Raw genomic sequence first — 18,679 nt, 5'->3', positions numbered from 1 at the left:
TGAAAAGGAGAGAAGTATTTCATTATAGTTTTATGTAATGATTACAAATATATAAACCCATTTAGCTGAAATTTAATATACTCATGGAAGAAATACAGCTAAGTGCAATGTGCAGTTAGTGATTTTCATGTATGCTTATAGATTTATAATAAAGAAACAATTAATGAAGCTGTCAATTACTTTTGATAAAAAATCTACTTTGGCCTAGCTTTAAAATGGTATGGTGGATTTGGATAGAGTTTCATCAGCAATTTCACACAATCTAACTATTCATCAGACTATTTTCAGATAATCCTGTTATCTTTTCATCAGACGGTCTTTCGAGTATCGATATAGCAATCAAATACAAATGGTGAGGAACGTATCTCAAAAATCTGAAATACACATCATCAGAGCGAAGAAAAATTTTTTTTCTGAGAGATTGATAGTTCAGACAACAAGGGGATTTCTATTGTACGGTTTCAGATATACTGTCCAAAAGTTCATTATCAACACCAGTGTATTGTACCTATAATCGTGTTTCATACTGAGATGCTCACTGCATTATGGTGTTTTATCTTTGAGATGCCACGGGCAACTTTGTTTTAAAACAGGGTTGTTGCTGCTGTTTTCTTCTCCTTATTCCTCTTCGCTGGAGTATTTGTAAAATGCGCAGCTTTACATTGCACAATGCTTATTTTTCGTGTTTATAATACAAGTTAAGTGCAGACTAAATGTAAACACTCTCAAAAAACGCCGGACTTAATACTGTATTTAAGGTAGACACATTCAATCTATTAATCAAATATGGAGACATCCAGTCAGTTCATTGGGCTTTATTTCTTTTTTACGTTTTATTCCATTGTATATCTATCACATATACTTGGGTCACTTGGAATAACACGTGCCCCCATTTTGAAAGTCATGCAAATGACTGCAAATTATGAACATTAGATTAGTTGCATCGGGGATACAATGGATGGATCCAACACATCCGATGTTTCACCACTCCTTCCCGTGACAAAGTTACTCTTCATTCCATTCCCGGTGATAGGAATCGTGTCATCAGAGAAAGATTGAAAGATTTGCAACCATTGTGTGGGGAATCCGGATGACCTTTTTGCAACAATACTGCTAATAATTCTTCAATTACGTGTTCTTGATTGACGGTTCAGAAAGGTCTGTATTGCACCCAGGTTAAATAACGTGGTCTTCTCTTCTTGATATTCAACAGCAGAAAGCAAAAAGCAGAAAGAGGTACAAACAGTGACATTGTATGATAATCGAATAAGGCCACTTAAAACTAGATCCATGCTTGCACTGGATCATGAACTCGTATTTGATGATCAACGAGTTCTTCGCTTAGGTGGATAATCTCATGCCAGCCTTTCATGTATCATGTATCACTCAGGCATTCAGATACGTCAAACCGTTGAAAACTTACTTATATTGAAAGCTCTTCCACCTACCAAACAGGAAACCAATAGTACGTGTCATTTAGTTTTACTCACGCTATCATTATTCATTTTGACAATACGGATTAAACCTGAAAAAACTGATTTTAACTGTCAGTCCGATCGTCTTGCAAGCTTTAATTAGAAACAATGGGAGTAAGAGCCTTATCGTGCAATGTAATTGCCTCACCACGATTAATTTTGTGGCGAATCATGTGAAGTCAAGCTTGATTAATATTCTCAGCCGAAGTGAGGAAGCATACCAATTTGTTCGTGTAAAGGTTTGTCTCCCAGGGTTTCTCTAAAACTAATAACAAGACTCTCTGCTGTGCAGCTCAAATACAGTATTTCCATTACTGTAGCCTGCTTTAATGTATCTTTATTGAGTTCAAACGGTACATAAGCCTGTTACAAATTAAACAACTATAAGACTGAATAATATTCCCCACAGCAGCCCCTCCCCGCCACTTAAGCGTATTAAACTCAAGCTGAAACGTCTCTTGGTCTCCACAGTTTATGTTATATTCTTCCTATTTAACAAAAACCATTGTATGAAGTGACAAACTGAGCACCCTTAAAAGGACAACCTCAGTTGTCTTTAAGATACATTTCATGATGGTCAGGTAGCTCCACGGATCACTTAATGGTGGACGCACAGTTTTCTCCTCACTCTCCATTACTCGACCAGCCATACTTCAGGAGGTAAACAATAGATCTAGTCTTAAAGGCATGTCAGTTTGATAAATTAATTCTAGGCACTAGGCGCTAACATTTTACAGGCCTGGTATTGTCTGTGGACAGGTGCTTAATCTCTGTGACAGATGGCTGCTAGTGTTCTCTCGGAAGATCCCTGTGACCCAGGTCAATATATGGTCATCCAAAGCAACAGACCCAGCCGTCCACCGTCCCCTAAAGCAAAACTACTCCCATACGAACCTCTGCTGTAATTGACCGCCATGTTTTGGGACACTTTGAAGTTTACCTCCTTAACAGTATAGTTACGATACGTGAATGCCACCAATAGATAAACTTGACCTTAACTGGAACCTGCACCTAGGCAGGCTTGTATAGGCCTAGTTTCGATGCTGATGTCTTAAATTGTATCTAGTTGCCATGATCATGTTATGCATTTCCTTAGATGAAGAAAATGCATTCTTATTAAATATTAATGGAAATTTAATACAGTTTTTGTGTTTTCTGACATTACTTTCTGCCTTGTCATGGTGACCCCCATTGACCTTGGTGTTGTTCAAAATTTCTGTAAAAATTTCCCATGCGTTGTGATATGTATGGGTCAGCAGCCCGGAGACTTACAGTGCAAAACGAGAAAAATGTGACGTATTCCCGAAAAAGTATATATGTATGTAGCGCGCAATTTCTTCAAGTAAAATATGGAAGCCGGTAACGGTTAAACGTTTTCTTGCTTTCGACCTTTAAAAAAAAAAAGATGGAAAACGCAAAAACGCGTAAGGCAAAGCTCGAAAACGCGAAAGAGCGAGGGTAAAAAAACCGAAAGTGCGAGGCAAAAGCCACAAAACACGAGGCGAAAACACGAAAGTGCAAAGTTGGCTCAACTTTCGGGTTTTCACCTCGGTTTTCGGCGTTTTCCATGTCGGAAATGCGAAGTTAACTTCGCTCTTTCGCTTTTTTGAAAAGGTCGAAAACGCGAAAGAGCGATTTCGGGCTTTAGTCTCGCATTTTCGGGTTTCGACCTTTCGTGTTTTCGCGCTTTGCTCTTTCGTGTTTTCGCGTTTTCGACCTTTTATTTATAAGGTCGAAAGTAAGAAAACACGAATGACCCCATCCGCCTTCCATATAAAAGCGACGGTTTCATCCGCAACTTTCAGTAGTATATGCACTGTAGCACTGCATCTGGGTACAACTCTAAGAAAAAAACCAACGAAAAGCTACCTTTTTCTGCCTTGTACACGCCCTTTTTTTGCACAACTACTGCAAAAGAGTTCATTTTAGTCTGATACTGTGCCTTGCTTATGTGTGGCGCAATGTGCAGATGTCTGGGAGCTTGGGGAGCAGACTAAAATAAAATCATCTGCGCACAGACGATGCAAACTATCCTGCTAAATCTCGTGGCTGCGCTACTTGAATCAGAGTTACCCTTAGCGACTACTTTAATAACACTGTAGCCTAATTGTCACCAAATGTTAAATCCATTACAAGATACGCTGAAACGACTTCCCCCTGTATGCATGAGTCTAACGGAGCTTAGTTAAAATTTGTGGGATGGCAAACGTCATGCGCTATTGTGCTACTAGTAGCTTAATTATTTACCTATATAAAGGTCAATGCTGGTTCGATAAAATATCCAAGGACATCCATTGTTTTTAACACCTATCTGAAACATAAATCATGACCTTTTAATACAAAAAGTTCGAATTGGCTACAAAACCATTTTGACGCAGACCAGATTAAGACTTCACGTATATGCCTGGTTCCAGGATCACGAACCTGTTAGACTTTAGCTTGAAAAAAAAACCAGTCTTTAAAGAAAACAGAACTTAGTGAAAATTAAGTTCAAATCTGAGTTTAGGGACAATACCACAAATTAAGACTAAATGTGACTGAGACAACATCGTGACCCTGGGTGTCGTTTTGCTCCAGCCAGCATGATCATCGCAGACCACGTAATCGATCACGTGTCCAGCAACAATTTCAGCGGTACAGTTTAAAGGCTTTCTGAGGACTAATTGGTTTATTGATTGACGATTACTAAGCAAACAAAGACATCCCATTCTGAGAGTGTGCATGCTTGCGTAATAAGGACACTTCGTAGCAATATTACCCTTCGATGAGAACAAGCAATGTCGTGACGTAATTATCAACGCGATGCATAATTTGGAACAAAGAGACAGGAAACTACTTTCGTCCTGGTTGACCACGTGATGACTCAAGAAAGAAGACAATTAAAACCATTGTTTGAACATCTCATCTTCGTCAGCCAATTGAGATACATGTAGATACAACAATCCATAGAGGTATCAAGCCTTGGCTAGAGTGGATGTGAATGTCCTGATATAGTACTCAAGGTCACTTCTACATACATACACAGTCGTCCCACAACAAGAAACGTTAAAAATGCGCTTCTTGTTTTGCAATCAGTGTAAATGCTTTATTGATTTAAAAATCTGTCAGAGTTAAATAATCGATACCGCTCTAAATGGTTGAAGGGATTTTGATGTTAATAATCGGAACTCAGTGCTCGTGTGGCCGGTTGCGGAACATAGCGATCGTTGAAAAATTGTCTTTGACCAATATGCTGTGCAATATCCAACACATCGGTACGGTGGGAATGTTCATCAGTAACTTACCAAATGTCGGGTGTTTATCACATCGCAAAAGTGTAAAATTCTTGAGTATGGCGTTAAACAAGAAATAAATAAATAAATTAGTGATATCTCGAATATGGCGTAAATCAATTAATAATCAATAAATAAATACATAATCTCTATCTTTATCTATATGTCACTTGTGCTCATTTTTCTGACCGCCCACACAACTGTATATGCTGTCAGTTTTGGCTGTGGCAGACAATCCACCACACAGCGGTACAAGAGAACTCATTTCCACATGTGGTACTGGCTCATTCACCTGGCGCGTTTATTTCATGATTACCACTGATTCTTTACTGCGGAACATTGTATTAAGCACAATTTTAGTTCTTCCTTGTTTGGCCATTTAGGGACTTGCATTTTATGACTTAAGTCTAATATTGCGTGATCAATACGAGCCTTGTCGGCATCATCTTCAAGCGCGAGTGCACACGGCGGTGGTAATGCGGTCACACTGCACACCCATAAACCTCACAGACATCATACATTTACGTATGCGAGAAATGTTCTTGAGAACGGCAATTAAACTCAGTAAAAAAGAATTACACATCTTTTTCATGGAAAGAGCACCAGGTTTCTTCTTCTACTTTTATTTGTTTATTTGTTTTATTTCTCTGAAATAACTATCAATTTCTTTTTGGTTATCACGTGACTTTATTAATTGCTTGATAACACACGATATATTTTCGACCGTCTAATAACAAACGGTCGATCAACCTTATGTTTAAAATATTTTTCAAGTTGTTTCCTGTAGTGCTGAGGGACAACATAAAAAATACTATGAGAGATGATTTTTCTCTGTAAATATACACTGCTAGTGTTGAAGGACGATGTCAGGGTGACACAGAGTGTTCCGTATGGTGACATCATATTCGGTTTATCTCCCTTGTAAGGTAAGTAAAACTGACCCTTTCTTGGGTGCAAATGTCATTGCTGAATCCCAACTTCAGAAAAAAACAACCCGATTTACCTGTAGACAACCAGCTCTCTTCTTACTGTAACTTTACAAGCAATTACTGAGTTTCAATTACACGATGCTGTAGAAATACACAATCCTATCATTCAAGAAAAAAAAGATGCCGTAAAGGTATCAAACAGCAATCAAATAACCAAATGAAATACACCAACCTGATGTAAAGGATCAACTAAAATGAGGGCACTTAATTCGACGGTAAGCCAGTACTGTAAATCTGCAGCGGGCACTTGTATTTGTGCAGAATTTCACTGTTTGTGTTTGTAAAGTATTTTCAGTACTCCTCTCTGTCTTTGTGTACATCTACAGACGTTTTGTACAGTGCACTCAGTTATCAATCATACAAATTTGACCCCGAAATGTGCAGGTCAGGTATTTCTGATAGTCGGAACAATTGGATGGGTTGTTATCTTAATAAAGTTCGGACTTCAGATTGACTGTATTTACACACACACATACAAACACATACGTACGTATATACAGAGAGCTATACACCGCTGATTATTTACATTATTTAGCGAAGGCGACGCTTGTTAGCGGCACAAACATGAAACGATGTTCAGAATTGATATGTAAAGCTTTCACAGTCAGCGTGTATTCAGGAATCGGAACAACACCGGACTTGGGTGGGAATACACATACAAAACCTCTCGTTCATCTGACGACCAGTGTCAAGGTCTCGAGACCAGTTCCTCAATCTTTGAGCATTTAGCAAAGATTGCGGGCATCTGAAGTCTTAGTTCCCGCATCTCCTGAAGTCATCGGTACGTACATCCTGTCTGAAGCCATGCATATTGCAATCAGCAGCAATACCGCAGATTAAGCTCACACCTCAATCAGGTTTTTCTCGAGGAAAAGCAGAGATCAGTTTTGTTAGTGTTCAGTGTCATTGTCCGCCCGTGTGCTATGATCACGGGACTGGTTAAGACTTTGTGTTTCTGTGACTGATTGACTGAGAAAAAAGACTTTGTGATTGTTTGTCCGACAGTTGTGATTCTGTGACTGGTTAACTGAGAGTTAAGGCTTTGCGACTGTGTGTCCAGTTGTTATGATTCTGTGTCTGGTTGACCGAGAGTAAATATTTTGTCATTGTATTTCGGACCGCTGTGATTCTGTGACTGGTTAACTGAGAGTTAAGATTTTGGGATTGTGTTTCCGACTGTTGTGATTCTGTGACTGGTTTACTGACAGTTGAGACTTTGTGATTGTGTATGCGACTGCCGTGATTCTGTGACTGGTTAACAGATAGTCATGATTTTGCGATTGTGTTTCCGACTGCTGTGATTCTGTGACTGGTTAACAGACGGTTATGACTTTGCGATTGCGTATTCGACTGCTGTGATTCTCTGACTGGTTAACTGATAGTAAAGACTTTGTGATAATGTTTCCGACTGTTGTGATTCTGTGACTGGTTGAATGAGAGGTAACATTTTGTGTTAGCTGCGTGATATTATTTTATGATTGATTGTAACTAAGAGTTGAAAACTTGTATTTGGAAGTCCGCATGTTGTGATTTCATAACTGTATCTTTTTTAAGTAAAAAAACTACTTCATTCTCAAACGCCTCACAGTTCATGAACATCAGCCAGAAAGAAATGAATCAAAAGTGAAGTCAAAAAACATGTAACATTTATACATCATATGCCTGCAGGCATACAGATTTACACATAGCATGAACATGTATACATACACACACATACATACATAAATACCTACATACATATATTGCAGACCAAACATCGACATAGGACTGGGAGTTAACAAATTTTCTCCACATTGGTATAATTAATTAGTTAAGATGATCTCTAACGGCTGACCATTTTTTATCAAATATGTTATAACTGTCGTTCATAGTTGCTAATTTTTTTTGCATAATATATCGTTTCTGAAGACAATTATTTATATTTAGTCTAGGATTTCCCAATTTATTATTACAAACGTATTTCTTTGCAATTGGTATAATAAAATTTATTAAATATTCATATCGGCACTATCCTGCTATTTTTTATGAATTTTTTAATTTTTAGGTAGTCCTGTCGTATTGTCTAACCAAGTTTGTAGTTTGTGACAGAAAATAAATACATGCTCAATTTTTTCTTCCCGTCCTGCAACAACTACAGGTATCAGAATCTTTCTTTCCTATTCGTGAAAGATGCGAGTTTGTACAAATGATGCAGTGGGGAAGTCTGTATTGGAAATTCCTCAATTTTTTTTCCGCTGTTAGTACAAGAAAGAACTCTCGTGAAAATATCGGGATATTTCCAATGTCTTCTGGATGCAGAATCATTTCCCATTTGTTTACAGACTGTAATTCTTGAGTTAGGTTTATCTTCTTAAGTTTTTCGAAAAATATTGTCGACATCCTGTTTTTTGTTTTATCAGTATTCTTTTTTCGACGCTAAAAGAGGGACGGTAGAGCTGGGAACTAATAGTTGAAGGTTGAGTCTTATCTTTCCATTCGTTTGGTATTGATTTGATTACTCGCTCTAGGACCAAATACGTACCGGTTATGTTATAATTTGCTTCACGTTTCTTAAAAGTAAAAACTTTTGCTCTTCCAGTATCTATCATATCTTTTATATATTTCACGCCTTTTGCGTACCAGTTCCTTATAAATAAAAACTTTTTCAGGTGAGTATTATACCATATCGGTTGGTCTAAAATATCTGACAGTGTTGTTGGTGCGATTTTATTTGTCAGAGTTCCAGAGGCTTCAAGTGTATCTTTCCAAAAGGGGTTTTGAATTTCTTGTATAATTTTCGTAAGGTAATCATGTCCTATTTGCCATATGTCAGGTGTTTCTGGCAAGTACTGATTAATAATGTTCATCCACGTTCTCTCATCAGAGATCAAACCTTTTACCCAAGATATTCTAAGGCTGTTGATACAGGTTATGGCCTTGACTGACTTCTTTAATTATGCTTTGTGAAAGAAATCATTGTTTTGTTTTCCCTAACCAGGATAAAGCGTTCACCTGCCTAATCATGAGATGTACACTGAATGCTGCTGTTCGCATCACTTCTTTCATGCTTATAGTCGCTTACGTCGCCTACTTCTTGGATAAACTTCAGTCAATGAATTTCTCAGGTAAGGCTTTCTGAGATTTCCTTTAATTTAAATAGATATTTAATGTATATACCCTATGCTCAAAGAAATCAATGCTCATGTCTGAGTCAAAGAACAAAGACTCAATTTCATCAATCAATTATTAAATATATAGACGAAAAAAATGGGTGTATTGCCCATTCCTACATTTGCGGTGGTGATTTGTTGGCAAACCGGAAGCGTGGGCTTAATATCTTTCGAGACAATGGCCTCTTCATGGGAAAAGGTATCCTTTTGTATGCCGTTCATTTGGTGTTTCAAATTAACGATAAGAGTTAGCTATAATTGGACTTTCTGTATTTGGAACATTCTATGCTTGATGGTGTGCTGTTCCAGAACATGTTTCTATTCAATTCATTTAGAGTGAGAACTTTCTTGACCGAATCGTACAATGAGCAAGCTAGCCATCAGCACACTCCACGCATTGAATTTCGCATGCATAATTTTTAGAGCAGCACTCATCGTCCCATCGTGAGCCCCAATAGACCACAAGCCAGTGGTAGATACCAACTGAAAGAATAAGATAATTTCAACCAGATGCCTAGATCTGAGATCTGTTTCATTCTTCCCAGCTTATCTTTCAGAAATACAGATTTGTACGCTTTCATTTATTAACCTGGAATTCGGCCTTTCCGCACGTGTTCTGTCCTCAACATGTCAAAGATGTACGCTACACAAAATGTTTCCTGTAATCCTTCGTAATTTTAACTTCTTATCACCTAGCTTTTCGTGTTAAAGATCATAATGTCTCAGTTAGCACAAATGCACCTGTTACATTGGCAGAAAGCTGAAGTTCGCTTACCCCCATTTTCAATTTGTGTCAGCCGCACTCGGCATCGTCCGGAAAAAGATAAACTCGTGAAATGATTTTATTGAAATCAGTGAGATGTGCACCATCTAAAGGGCGATTGACAAATTGTTTGGGAATTTGAACTCTAATTTCTGTGTTAATGATGAACAAAAGGAAATATAATTAACTATTGTGAAAAAAGGAGATGAACTTAATTCTGAAAAGCAGCCGGGTTCACCATAGTTACAGGTTAGTGAATGTAAAGATTTAGAGCGACTAATGTGGAAACTAACCTGGGAACATATCCAACCAGTCTCATAGCTATCAAATACGATGCATTCTATCGCCACCAAAACGAAATATATCCCTTATCAAAACATATCTCAGGAAATTTTTTTTAATATACTGTTGATTCCACCAATGTCGTACAAAGAGGTTTTCTTCTGCATGCAACATTCTGGCATTGCCACAAAAAGTTCGAATGTACTATTCAGACCTGATGTGTAGCTGGATGATGGCATCGAATGAACTCTTCAATTGAGCAACTTATTGATCATGACAGTTTGTACAGGTAAGCAGAAGCCTTCCTCACGCACACCGGAAGTCACAGAGGAAGAAATAGGTAGGTTCCCAGAAATACCATGCTATCGCTAAAAGCCAACACAACGACTTTTGCTACTCCAGAATCTAAGCTCCAAAAAGCCACCACATCGATATATATATATATATATATATATAAACTCGTAATTACATTGAAATTCATAAACTCGTAATTACATTGAAATTCAAAGTTTTGGTGTTACAATAAACGTTACAATAAACCGTGCTCCTGAAAAGTCTCAGATTTGCTAAGAGTCCAAAATGAAATATAAAGAAGTCTTGTATTTTAACACTATATTTGGGCACGGTTTGATCGAATAACAAAAGTCAACGACCAACTAGAACTCCGGATAAGGAGATGAGCGATTGTATAAAAGGGAGTGGTTCGCTAAGCAATAAATGTAACCTCCAATAACTAGGTCGATAAAGCTGCCGTATTCAGTGCAGTTAAGGAAATGAACCAGCAGCGAAGCGTAATGAACTATCAGCACTGTGAATGTGTGCCATCTTGGCTAGATGAGCTACAATGTAGACGTGAATCAAACCACCAAGCGCTTCAACGAAGCATGCGAGTCATCAAGTGTATCTCTTGCTGTTGCCTGCCATCCTTTTATCTCAATCAGTGAATTTCTTCTTTCAATGGGGAACTTTTCCTGACTGAAGTAAATTTTACTAAAGCTGTGTAGCCTAATGTTCATTGTGCTAACGTTTTGTGCACAAACTTGTGACGGAGTGCTCATGTGTTACAACTGATCGGTTCAGCTTGGACCCGACTCGCCGTTAATGGGCGGAAAAAGGTACATTATTCATCAGCTCACCCTGCTGAACTTTCAACCATTTCTTTCACATCACACATGATGCAATTTTAAGAGGCAGAGACAGGTGGTGAGAGCAATAGTGTAAAGCTTGCCAGTTTCGTTTCTTGGGTAAAATACCTCTGGCTGCATTTGCCAAGAGTACAATAAAACAATTGGCTTAGTTTTGCAGACCCTTCCATACAACCATTTATTTACACATCCGGCATTAGCTGATCAACGGCGATGTAACTGGCTTACAGTTGAAACTTCATCTATCAACGGTATAATTAAACAATTGGCTTAGTTTTGCATACCCTTCCATACAACCATTTAATTGCACATCCGCATTAGCTGGCCAACGGCGATGTAACCGGCTTACAATTGAAGCTCCATCTGTCAACGATATAATCAAACAGGCTTAGTTTTGCAGATCCTTCCATATACAACCATTTATTTGCACATCCGGCATTAGCTGGCCAACGGCGATGTAACCGGCTTACAATTGAAGCTCCATCTGTCAACGATATAATCAAACAGGCTTAGTTTTGCAGATCCTTCCATATACAACCATTTATTTGCACATCCGGCATTAGCTGACTGACGGCGTTGTAACCAGCTTACAATTGAACCATTTCTTTGCAATATATTAACAGAGCTTACAAATCAAAGCTTCCTAGCTTGCACCATACGTCATTCCGAATTCACCTCATTTCATATTATGTAAGCTGATAATGTAAATTACTGTTTTGAAACGCCATCGTGAAATTTATGGAGCATTAAAGAGCGGTGAAGAAATATATAGTATTTGTTTGATACTATTAAAATGGTGCCGTCACATACACGCACTAGCACAGACAAAATCATACTAAACAAATATGGTAATACAAGCATCCAGGTACACCTGCAGATGCACATATAGTGTTTTCGAATAAGATTTCTCATGAAAGCCTTTATGACAGTGCTTTTTGTTTTGTTAGATTAGTTTATAAAACAATGACGAGAAGTATACATTGCATGTATATCGTCTTTGTCTTTGTACAGGTGATGACGACACGCATGCGCGGCACAATGTAAGTGTTTTACATACACATAGGGCAAATGGACTAGCAAATGTATTATAATAAGGATAATGTCTTCAAAATATGTACATGACGTTCAAATACACTTATATCAGAAACACATACCCAACTTTGTTCGTTGAGAAACTTTTAAAGCTTAAAATAAACTGTTTCACAGAGAGAAAGCACTATAAATGGATACTTAACAAAGCTATTTAGATTTCCTTTTAGAAAATCATGCAGTTTTACCTTCTACTAATACATCGTCATACATTTTAGTTGTAATATATGCATTTGTTAACTCTTTTTTAAGTTTGTTGTATATATATATATAGGCCTCATCAATGAAAATTTTTTTCATTGTACACTCATATTGTGATGTATCTAAATGTCTCAGAAGTTCAAGTTTTCAAATGTGTTTACAGCCAGAAAGTATGTTTTATTCACTTTTATTCCTACATATCAGTTAATAGATTTATCTCCAGGTAAATATTTCTTATGTAGTCCAAGCTGTTGGTTCCACTGATTAAGTGTCAAGCACTGGAGTAAAAGTGTAACTCCGAAGAAAGACACGGCTTTCATTCTGTTAAATCTATACTTCTTGACGGTAGCTTAAATGTATTTCAGAATTCATGTGGATTTACTAAAACTTACTTTGTTTACTAATTTACCGTGACTCTCTTCGAAGTTACACTAATACTTTATTACTCACTATCTTCCAGTGGTATTACAAAAACAGCATTTGATGCTGACTGGGTTGCGTCATCTGTCAGTTCATATTTGTTTTGTACTTCAGACTGAGGTGTTATCACGTTTTCTTGACCGACGGCAACGTCTGAAAGCGTTTTGTCGCCGGAATGAATTCAAAGGTTCCCGGGTACCCGTGGCTCGAAATTTAGTCGTAGACGAGAATCGGAAACTTCTGTACTGTGAAGTACCCAAAGCAGGTTCAACGTTTTGGAAAGGCGTGTTTGCGATACTAGCAAACAATTCATCAGATTCCAGCTCCCCATCTAAAGTGGTCCTAGAAAGTCACATTCATGACAGACAATTCTTAAGGTTTAACCAGATGAACCAAGATCAACAAAATAGTGTGCTGAATTCTGGTCATCTAATGTTATTTGTTCGGGACCCATATATGCGGCTTCTCTCCGCGTATATGGACAAGTTTGTCCGTCCTAACTTGTATTACTGGCAGCGCTATGGGACCATGATCGCGAACAGGCTCCGTCCACAGGACGAGAAGACTGAGGAACAGTGTGGACAAGACATAACCTTCGAGGAGTTCATCAATTTCTTTGTGCTAAGCCAGATTCCTGGTGGCCCTTTGGCGAGCGGAGATCACCATTGGACGCCTGTCTACAGGTTGTGCGATCCATGCTATTATCCATATGATTACATCGGCAAGACGGAATCCATGCTGTCTGACACTCGAGACATCCTGCAGGCGTTCAACTTGTCGCGTTTCATAGAGTTCAACACGAGCTCGGACGAAAACAGCTCAGTTATCGAGGACATAGTCAGGCGAGCTTCTCAGTTCGTAGACGAGTATGACAACCTATCCAATTGCCTAAGTCTCTCCAATTTAATTCTAAGATTTTGGAGATATTTGACTGCCAAAGGGTACTTTAAGCCGGGTACGCCGCTGCCCACGGGTTTGATCAACGTGCAGCAGTCGTCTCCTGGAAATCTGAAGAGGACAATTTCATACTGGGCCCAGTGGATGTTTTATAGACAGCATTCCTCAGGCAGTGTGGTAAAGTACAGCCAGGAATTTGCCAGGGCTGCATATTCAACAATACCATCTGGTCAGTTAAACAAGCTCAAAACTGCCGTTAGGGAGGACTGTATATTGTTTGGATACGATTTAGAACCCGACTTTGTGTTTCCCTCAGACGGTACTTGATATGTGCGATGGGGCTATTGTTTATTCTCATCAATTTGCTATTCATCACTTCAGTTTATTTTCAAAACAACAACAACGACTACCTATATTGTTGTATTATCAATATTTAAACATCATCATCAGGAGAAATAGGTTGTTGCTTTGTTTATTATTCATCCCAAGGTGATCTATTCAGAGGATCAACTGCATTGTGACTGGCACGCACTCTTAATCACTGGTGTCAGCTTAATGTGTGACAGAGGATTGTTTACACATTTATACAATTAGTAAATTAAACTCAAGTATTTGCACTTAAAAATATTTTTTAAATGTTGAATATATGTGCAGTATGTAGCCTACATGTACATATTGCTCATATCGCATAAAGCTTGTAGATCAGTCGATTAACGGTTTTTCTTGTTTATTTTATATAAAGTTGAAATACAGTGATTCTTCACAGTGATGGAATGTCACTGTAATAGACACCACTGTAACAAGGATAGAATATCACTGTAATAGACACCACTGATAGAATATCACTGTAATAGACCCCACTGTAACAGGGATAGAATATCACTTATTCTATTAATGAAGGCAAACAGGTATATCAGCAGACCACAGAAGAATATTTCCCTGTTAAGACTATGTCTTTACCACCCACAAATGTGATGTATGTCTCAATATTGTTTGTCTGAATTATATATATAAAAAATTCCACCAATTTCCATGCTCTGTCCGTTTCATCGTACTTAAACCCTTGGTGTATACACCTTTGACCTATGCCTCTTGGCTTGTGACACCGCCATCGTTTCGTGCCGAATATGATCTCAAAATCTCTGACAGCTTATTGAATTCACGGTGCTGTGTGGAGTAGTCCACTTTTGTCATCCAATCTGAGTTAAACTTGTTCCATTCGATACGACTTTAGAGCCTTCTTTGCTTTCAAATACATTTTTGGGAAGAGGATGCATCTGATCATGCCCTGTGTCAATACTTACCTAGTTAGACAGAAACCGGCCCGGATGACGCTGTTGGTAGAGCGCCCGCTTCGGGAGCGGTAGATCCAAGGTCAATCCTGTATCCTATATCATTATGAACTTGACTTCTTTACGGGAACGATAAAGATTTTGAAGATGTTTGTCGAAAAAATAAAATGTTTTTATGTTCATCGTGCCATTAAAGGTCGTGTTCAGTAGATCACAATGCGAAAGTACGGTCTGGTGACAAGGATTGTTAGATTTGTTTAACTGGTGTTTAGCGCTGTGCTTAAGTATTATTCATGTACATAGTATGACGGCGGCCAAGTTTACAGGTAGGGGAAACACTGACTTGAAGTCTGATTGTCGCATTGAATGAATGAATGAATGAATGCTTGGGCTTTTACACTTTAGACAAACTTTAGACATTGAAATGACAGGATTTTTATTAATATGGTGACCAGTTTTCAAGGTCATAGCTTGAGTAGTCTGTACACAGGGTTAAAATGAAAACATAGCCTCGAAAACGCACGTTCCGGTAACCCACATTGCATCACCTGTCAGGTGTCATGAGTAGAGCGCGCGCGTCAATCAAGTGTCGTCTGGAAAAATTGTCTGGCTCTAGTGTCAGAGAAACCCTTCTGCCAGATAGGCACAAGTTTTGCTGAATCAAGAAGGTTTTCTCTGCGGCGGACAAGGAATTGATTACCTTTTCAAGTAAAACAAGGTAGAACATCATTTTGAAATGTCTGGAAGATGTGCTATGCGGTATGCTTAGGACATAATGGTATGCTTAGGACATAATGGATTTTGAATGTGTAAATTTTTAGAAGCTGACGTAAGAGGAGTTCGGAGATATTAACTGTCAAAGTACGGTCCATTTTTTAGGCCCACCCTCTTCCCCTCTTATGGATTAATTGATGTGATTTCAAACTAATTGAACGAATAGGAAGAATTTACCTGCAAACTAAATGAAGTACTTCATCATATCTGTGTTGAATTTGGTTGGCGGGATTTCCTTTTTAGATTCGTCTTTGGTCATTAGACCAGTTAGAGATCAAGTTGTATTGTGAAATACTTCATACAGCTTAATCCAGGCTGCACGAAACATCTTATCGGACAATGAACACCCCAGGTAGCCCTGTAGGGTTCTGATTACGTATATTATCTTTCATACTATCTAGTTCCATGCTTGTGTGGATCTAATAGTGATGACACATGGGAACACTTGACTGGAATTGATAGCTCGAATGCCTATGGCTATGGACAGAAAAATTATTTGATGCCCAGCAGTAGTATATTAAAGTCAGCAAGGGAAGTACAGAGGTGTTCAAGATAGGCTTAGGGAACAAGACAGGGCAGTAATAGTATACGTAATCACAACCGTACAGAACTAACTCAAGGCTATAAACCTCGCGCAATTAACGCTGGTCAGTCGGATCTGTATGTTTCAGTGCTTCACACACGATTTTTATGTAGCTCTATGTAATTTTATGGAAAATATTTAAAAATACATAGGGCTACGTATATTAAAGGCAGCCGTTCAATTGATGTGCGAGCAAGAGCAAATGCCAAGGGAGGCAATAAGCACGCTCCACGAAGTGCCCATGAAGATCACAAATATCTGCAGAGTTACCTACCTTACATTAGGCATATCGAGATGGTTGACCGTTATGTGTCTAATATATCATGTATCATTCATAGTTGCCTGAAACATATTTGTGTCTTTCCTAAATTTATACATCATAACATCTTACACCTATACGACAACTCAATGGCTGGTATTTAGTTAGTATATACTTACCAGGTAGTGATGATCTACCTGGGAAATGTTCCAGTCGGGTCCACTATTCTGGTAGCGTCGTCTGTTTCATAGTGTTTTCGACACCCTGTTTTTAGCAATAAAAGGGTTAAATAACTCAATGCCAACACTTTAGAACTGTTATTTCCAAAGAGGAATTGGTGTTTATTTTCTGCAGTTTTGGTATTCCGAGGATATTAAACCCTGTATTTCAAAATTTCTTTAATCATTGGATGAATCAGATGTGTTTTTAGTTCCATACTTATAGTCTACAATATTTGTTGTCCTCAATGAAACCCTAAAAAGTTAAATGGCTGTCAACCGTATAAAACACACATTGGGTATCGTTCATAGACTGTGAAATGGAAGGTTGATCGGAATGAGTATGATACCGGATGTAAAATAGTCCGATTCCACAAAGCCATTCTGACTGCAGTAAGATTTGAAATGAGATTTTAGAGCTTAATTTAGGCTTGGAAAAATGGTTGGTTGGCCAACCATCTCCATTTCCCTTGTAACAGATGATCTGTTTAACAGTTTTTTTTATTAGGTGAAATCAGTACAGTAAAGAACGCACTGGAAAGCAAATGCTCTCTAGAAACATAATATTATTTTGTTTGTATGAATTTTTAACACCAGTTTAACAAACGAAAGGAAATCAGTCCGACAACGTGAGGACAATAGTGTCAGTATCGTCTGGATTCAAAAGGGATAAAATATATAGCCTGTCATTTAAGACTTTCACAACGGCTAGTAAGTAGAGAACTACCAGGCGAAGTGTTGTCTTGACATTGATGACCCGATCAAGTCGTCTTCGTGATGTCAAATGACAAAAGATGAGAATCTGGATGACTTGACAAACATATTAACGACCTCGAAACGATTCAGTTTTTGTCTCTTTATGGGAGTATGACTTGATCACTTACGCTAATATTTACAGAGAATTTTCTTTTCTATGAGGTTTAGAGTCACACAGAGCAGGTTCATTTAAAGTTTACTTTGACATAGTATACAGTGATCTCAAATAGTAATTATGAAATCCGTTCCTTTATCGAAACAAAAATGCTATCGTTGAAAGAACGATATATGCCAAATACATGTATGATGCTTGCGGTATTTATAACCGGTGACTCACACAAATTTTGTAATAAGTGTTCTTGTTTTGTCAAGAGGATGCCAACTAACATGATCCTGTTCTGACAACCATTCCATGCATGACGTCGCGACCACGTGGTGAATATCATTAACGGATGTGTTTGTACAGTCCATGGAAACATAACACAAACTGGTTTTATTTATTGACTGAAGAAAATGCAATTCCACGTTGCCCATGGATTCGTCCATCATATAAAGTAAATTGGTTAGCCTTAAAGCACATTAGAGACAGATAAGCCAAGTAATCTAGACACATCACAGATTCCTGTGAATCTATATCTGAAAGCCATAAATATATTCATCGACGCATCGCTTAAGGGGACAGAAGAAGAAGACGTGTTTGAAGCTTCAGTGTCAGGAAATTAACCAAGCAATTTCCATAAGAGGCAAGTAAACAAGAATTATTGTTTTCTTCTCATGAATTTTGTTTGACAACTCTTCGATCTTCTTTGGGATAATTTCTTTGGCATAATACTTTTGATTTCATTCTGCCCATATGTTCATCGGTCAATAAATCTTGATCAAAATATCAAGTTTTTGGTGACGTCATTATAAATATTAAGTTTGTGAATAGGTGATGTTGTATATTTTTTGTAAGCTCTTTTATTATATTTGGCAAATTATTCAGTCAACGGCCTTTAATAATGACTAGGTTCACACGAAAAGTTATTGGCCATTGTGATTAAACATAATAACAGGTTTCTGGAATTTTTTTTAGTTATAGAATGAAACCTGTCCACTATTAACGCTGAGAGCTT

General features: G+C 38.0%; 1 protein-coding gene across 1 annotated transcript; it reads left to right on the top strand.

Annotated features, from left to right (window-relative positions):
• The first annotated feature begins 10,203 nt into the window (after nucleotides 1-10,203).
• Nucleotides 10,204-14,009, top strand: LOC135476799 (carbohydrate sulfotransferase 11-like). Its single transcript, XM_064756967.1, has 3 exons — nucleotides 10,204-10,270; nucleotides 12,087-12,115; nucleotides 12,900-14,009. The coding sequence occupies exons 1-3, from the start codon at nucleotides 10,204-10,206 to the stop codon at nucleotides 14,007-14,009; spliced, it is 1,206 nt and encodes a 401-aa protein (XP_064613037.1).
• Nucleotides 14,010-18,679: the final 4,670 nt, after the last annotated feature.

Source organism: Liolophura sinensis, chromosome 1 (genome assembly GCF_032854445.1).
Source record: "Liolophura sinensis isolate JHLJ2023 chromosome 1, CUHK_Ljap_v2, whole genome shotgun sequence".
Taxonomy (NCBI): Eukaryota; Metazoa; Mollusca; class Polyplacophora; order Chitonida; family Chitonidae; genus Liolophura; species Liolophura sinensis.
The sequence above is the reverse complement of the archived record's forward strand: the minus strand, read 5'-3'. Positions and strand labels throughout refer to the sequence as shown.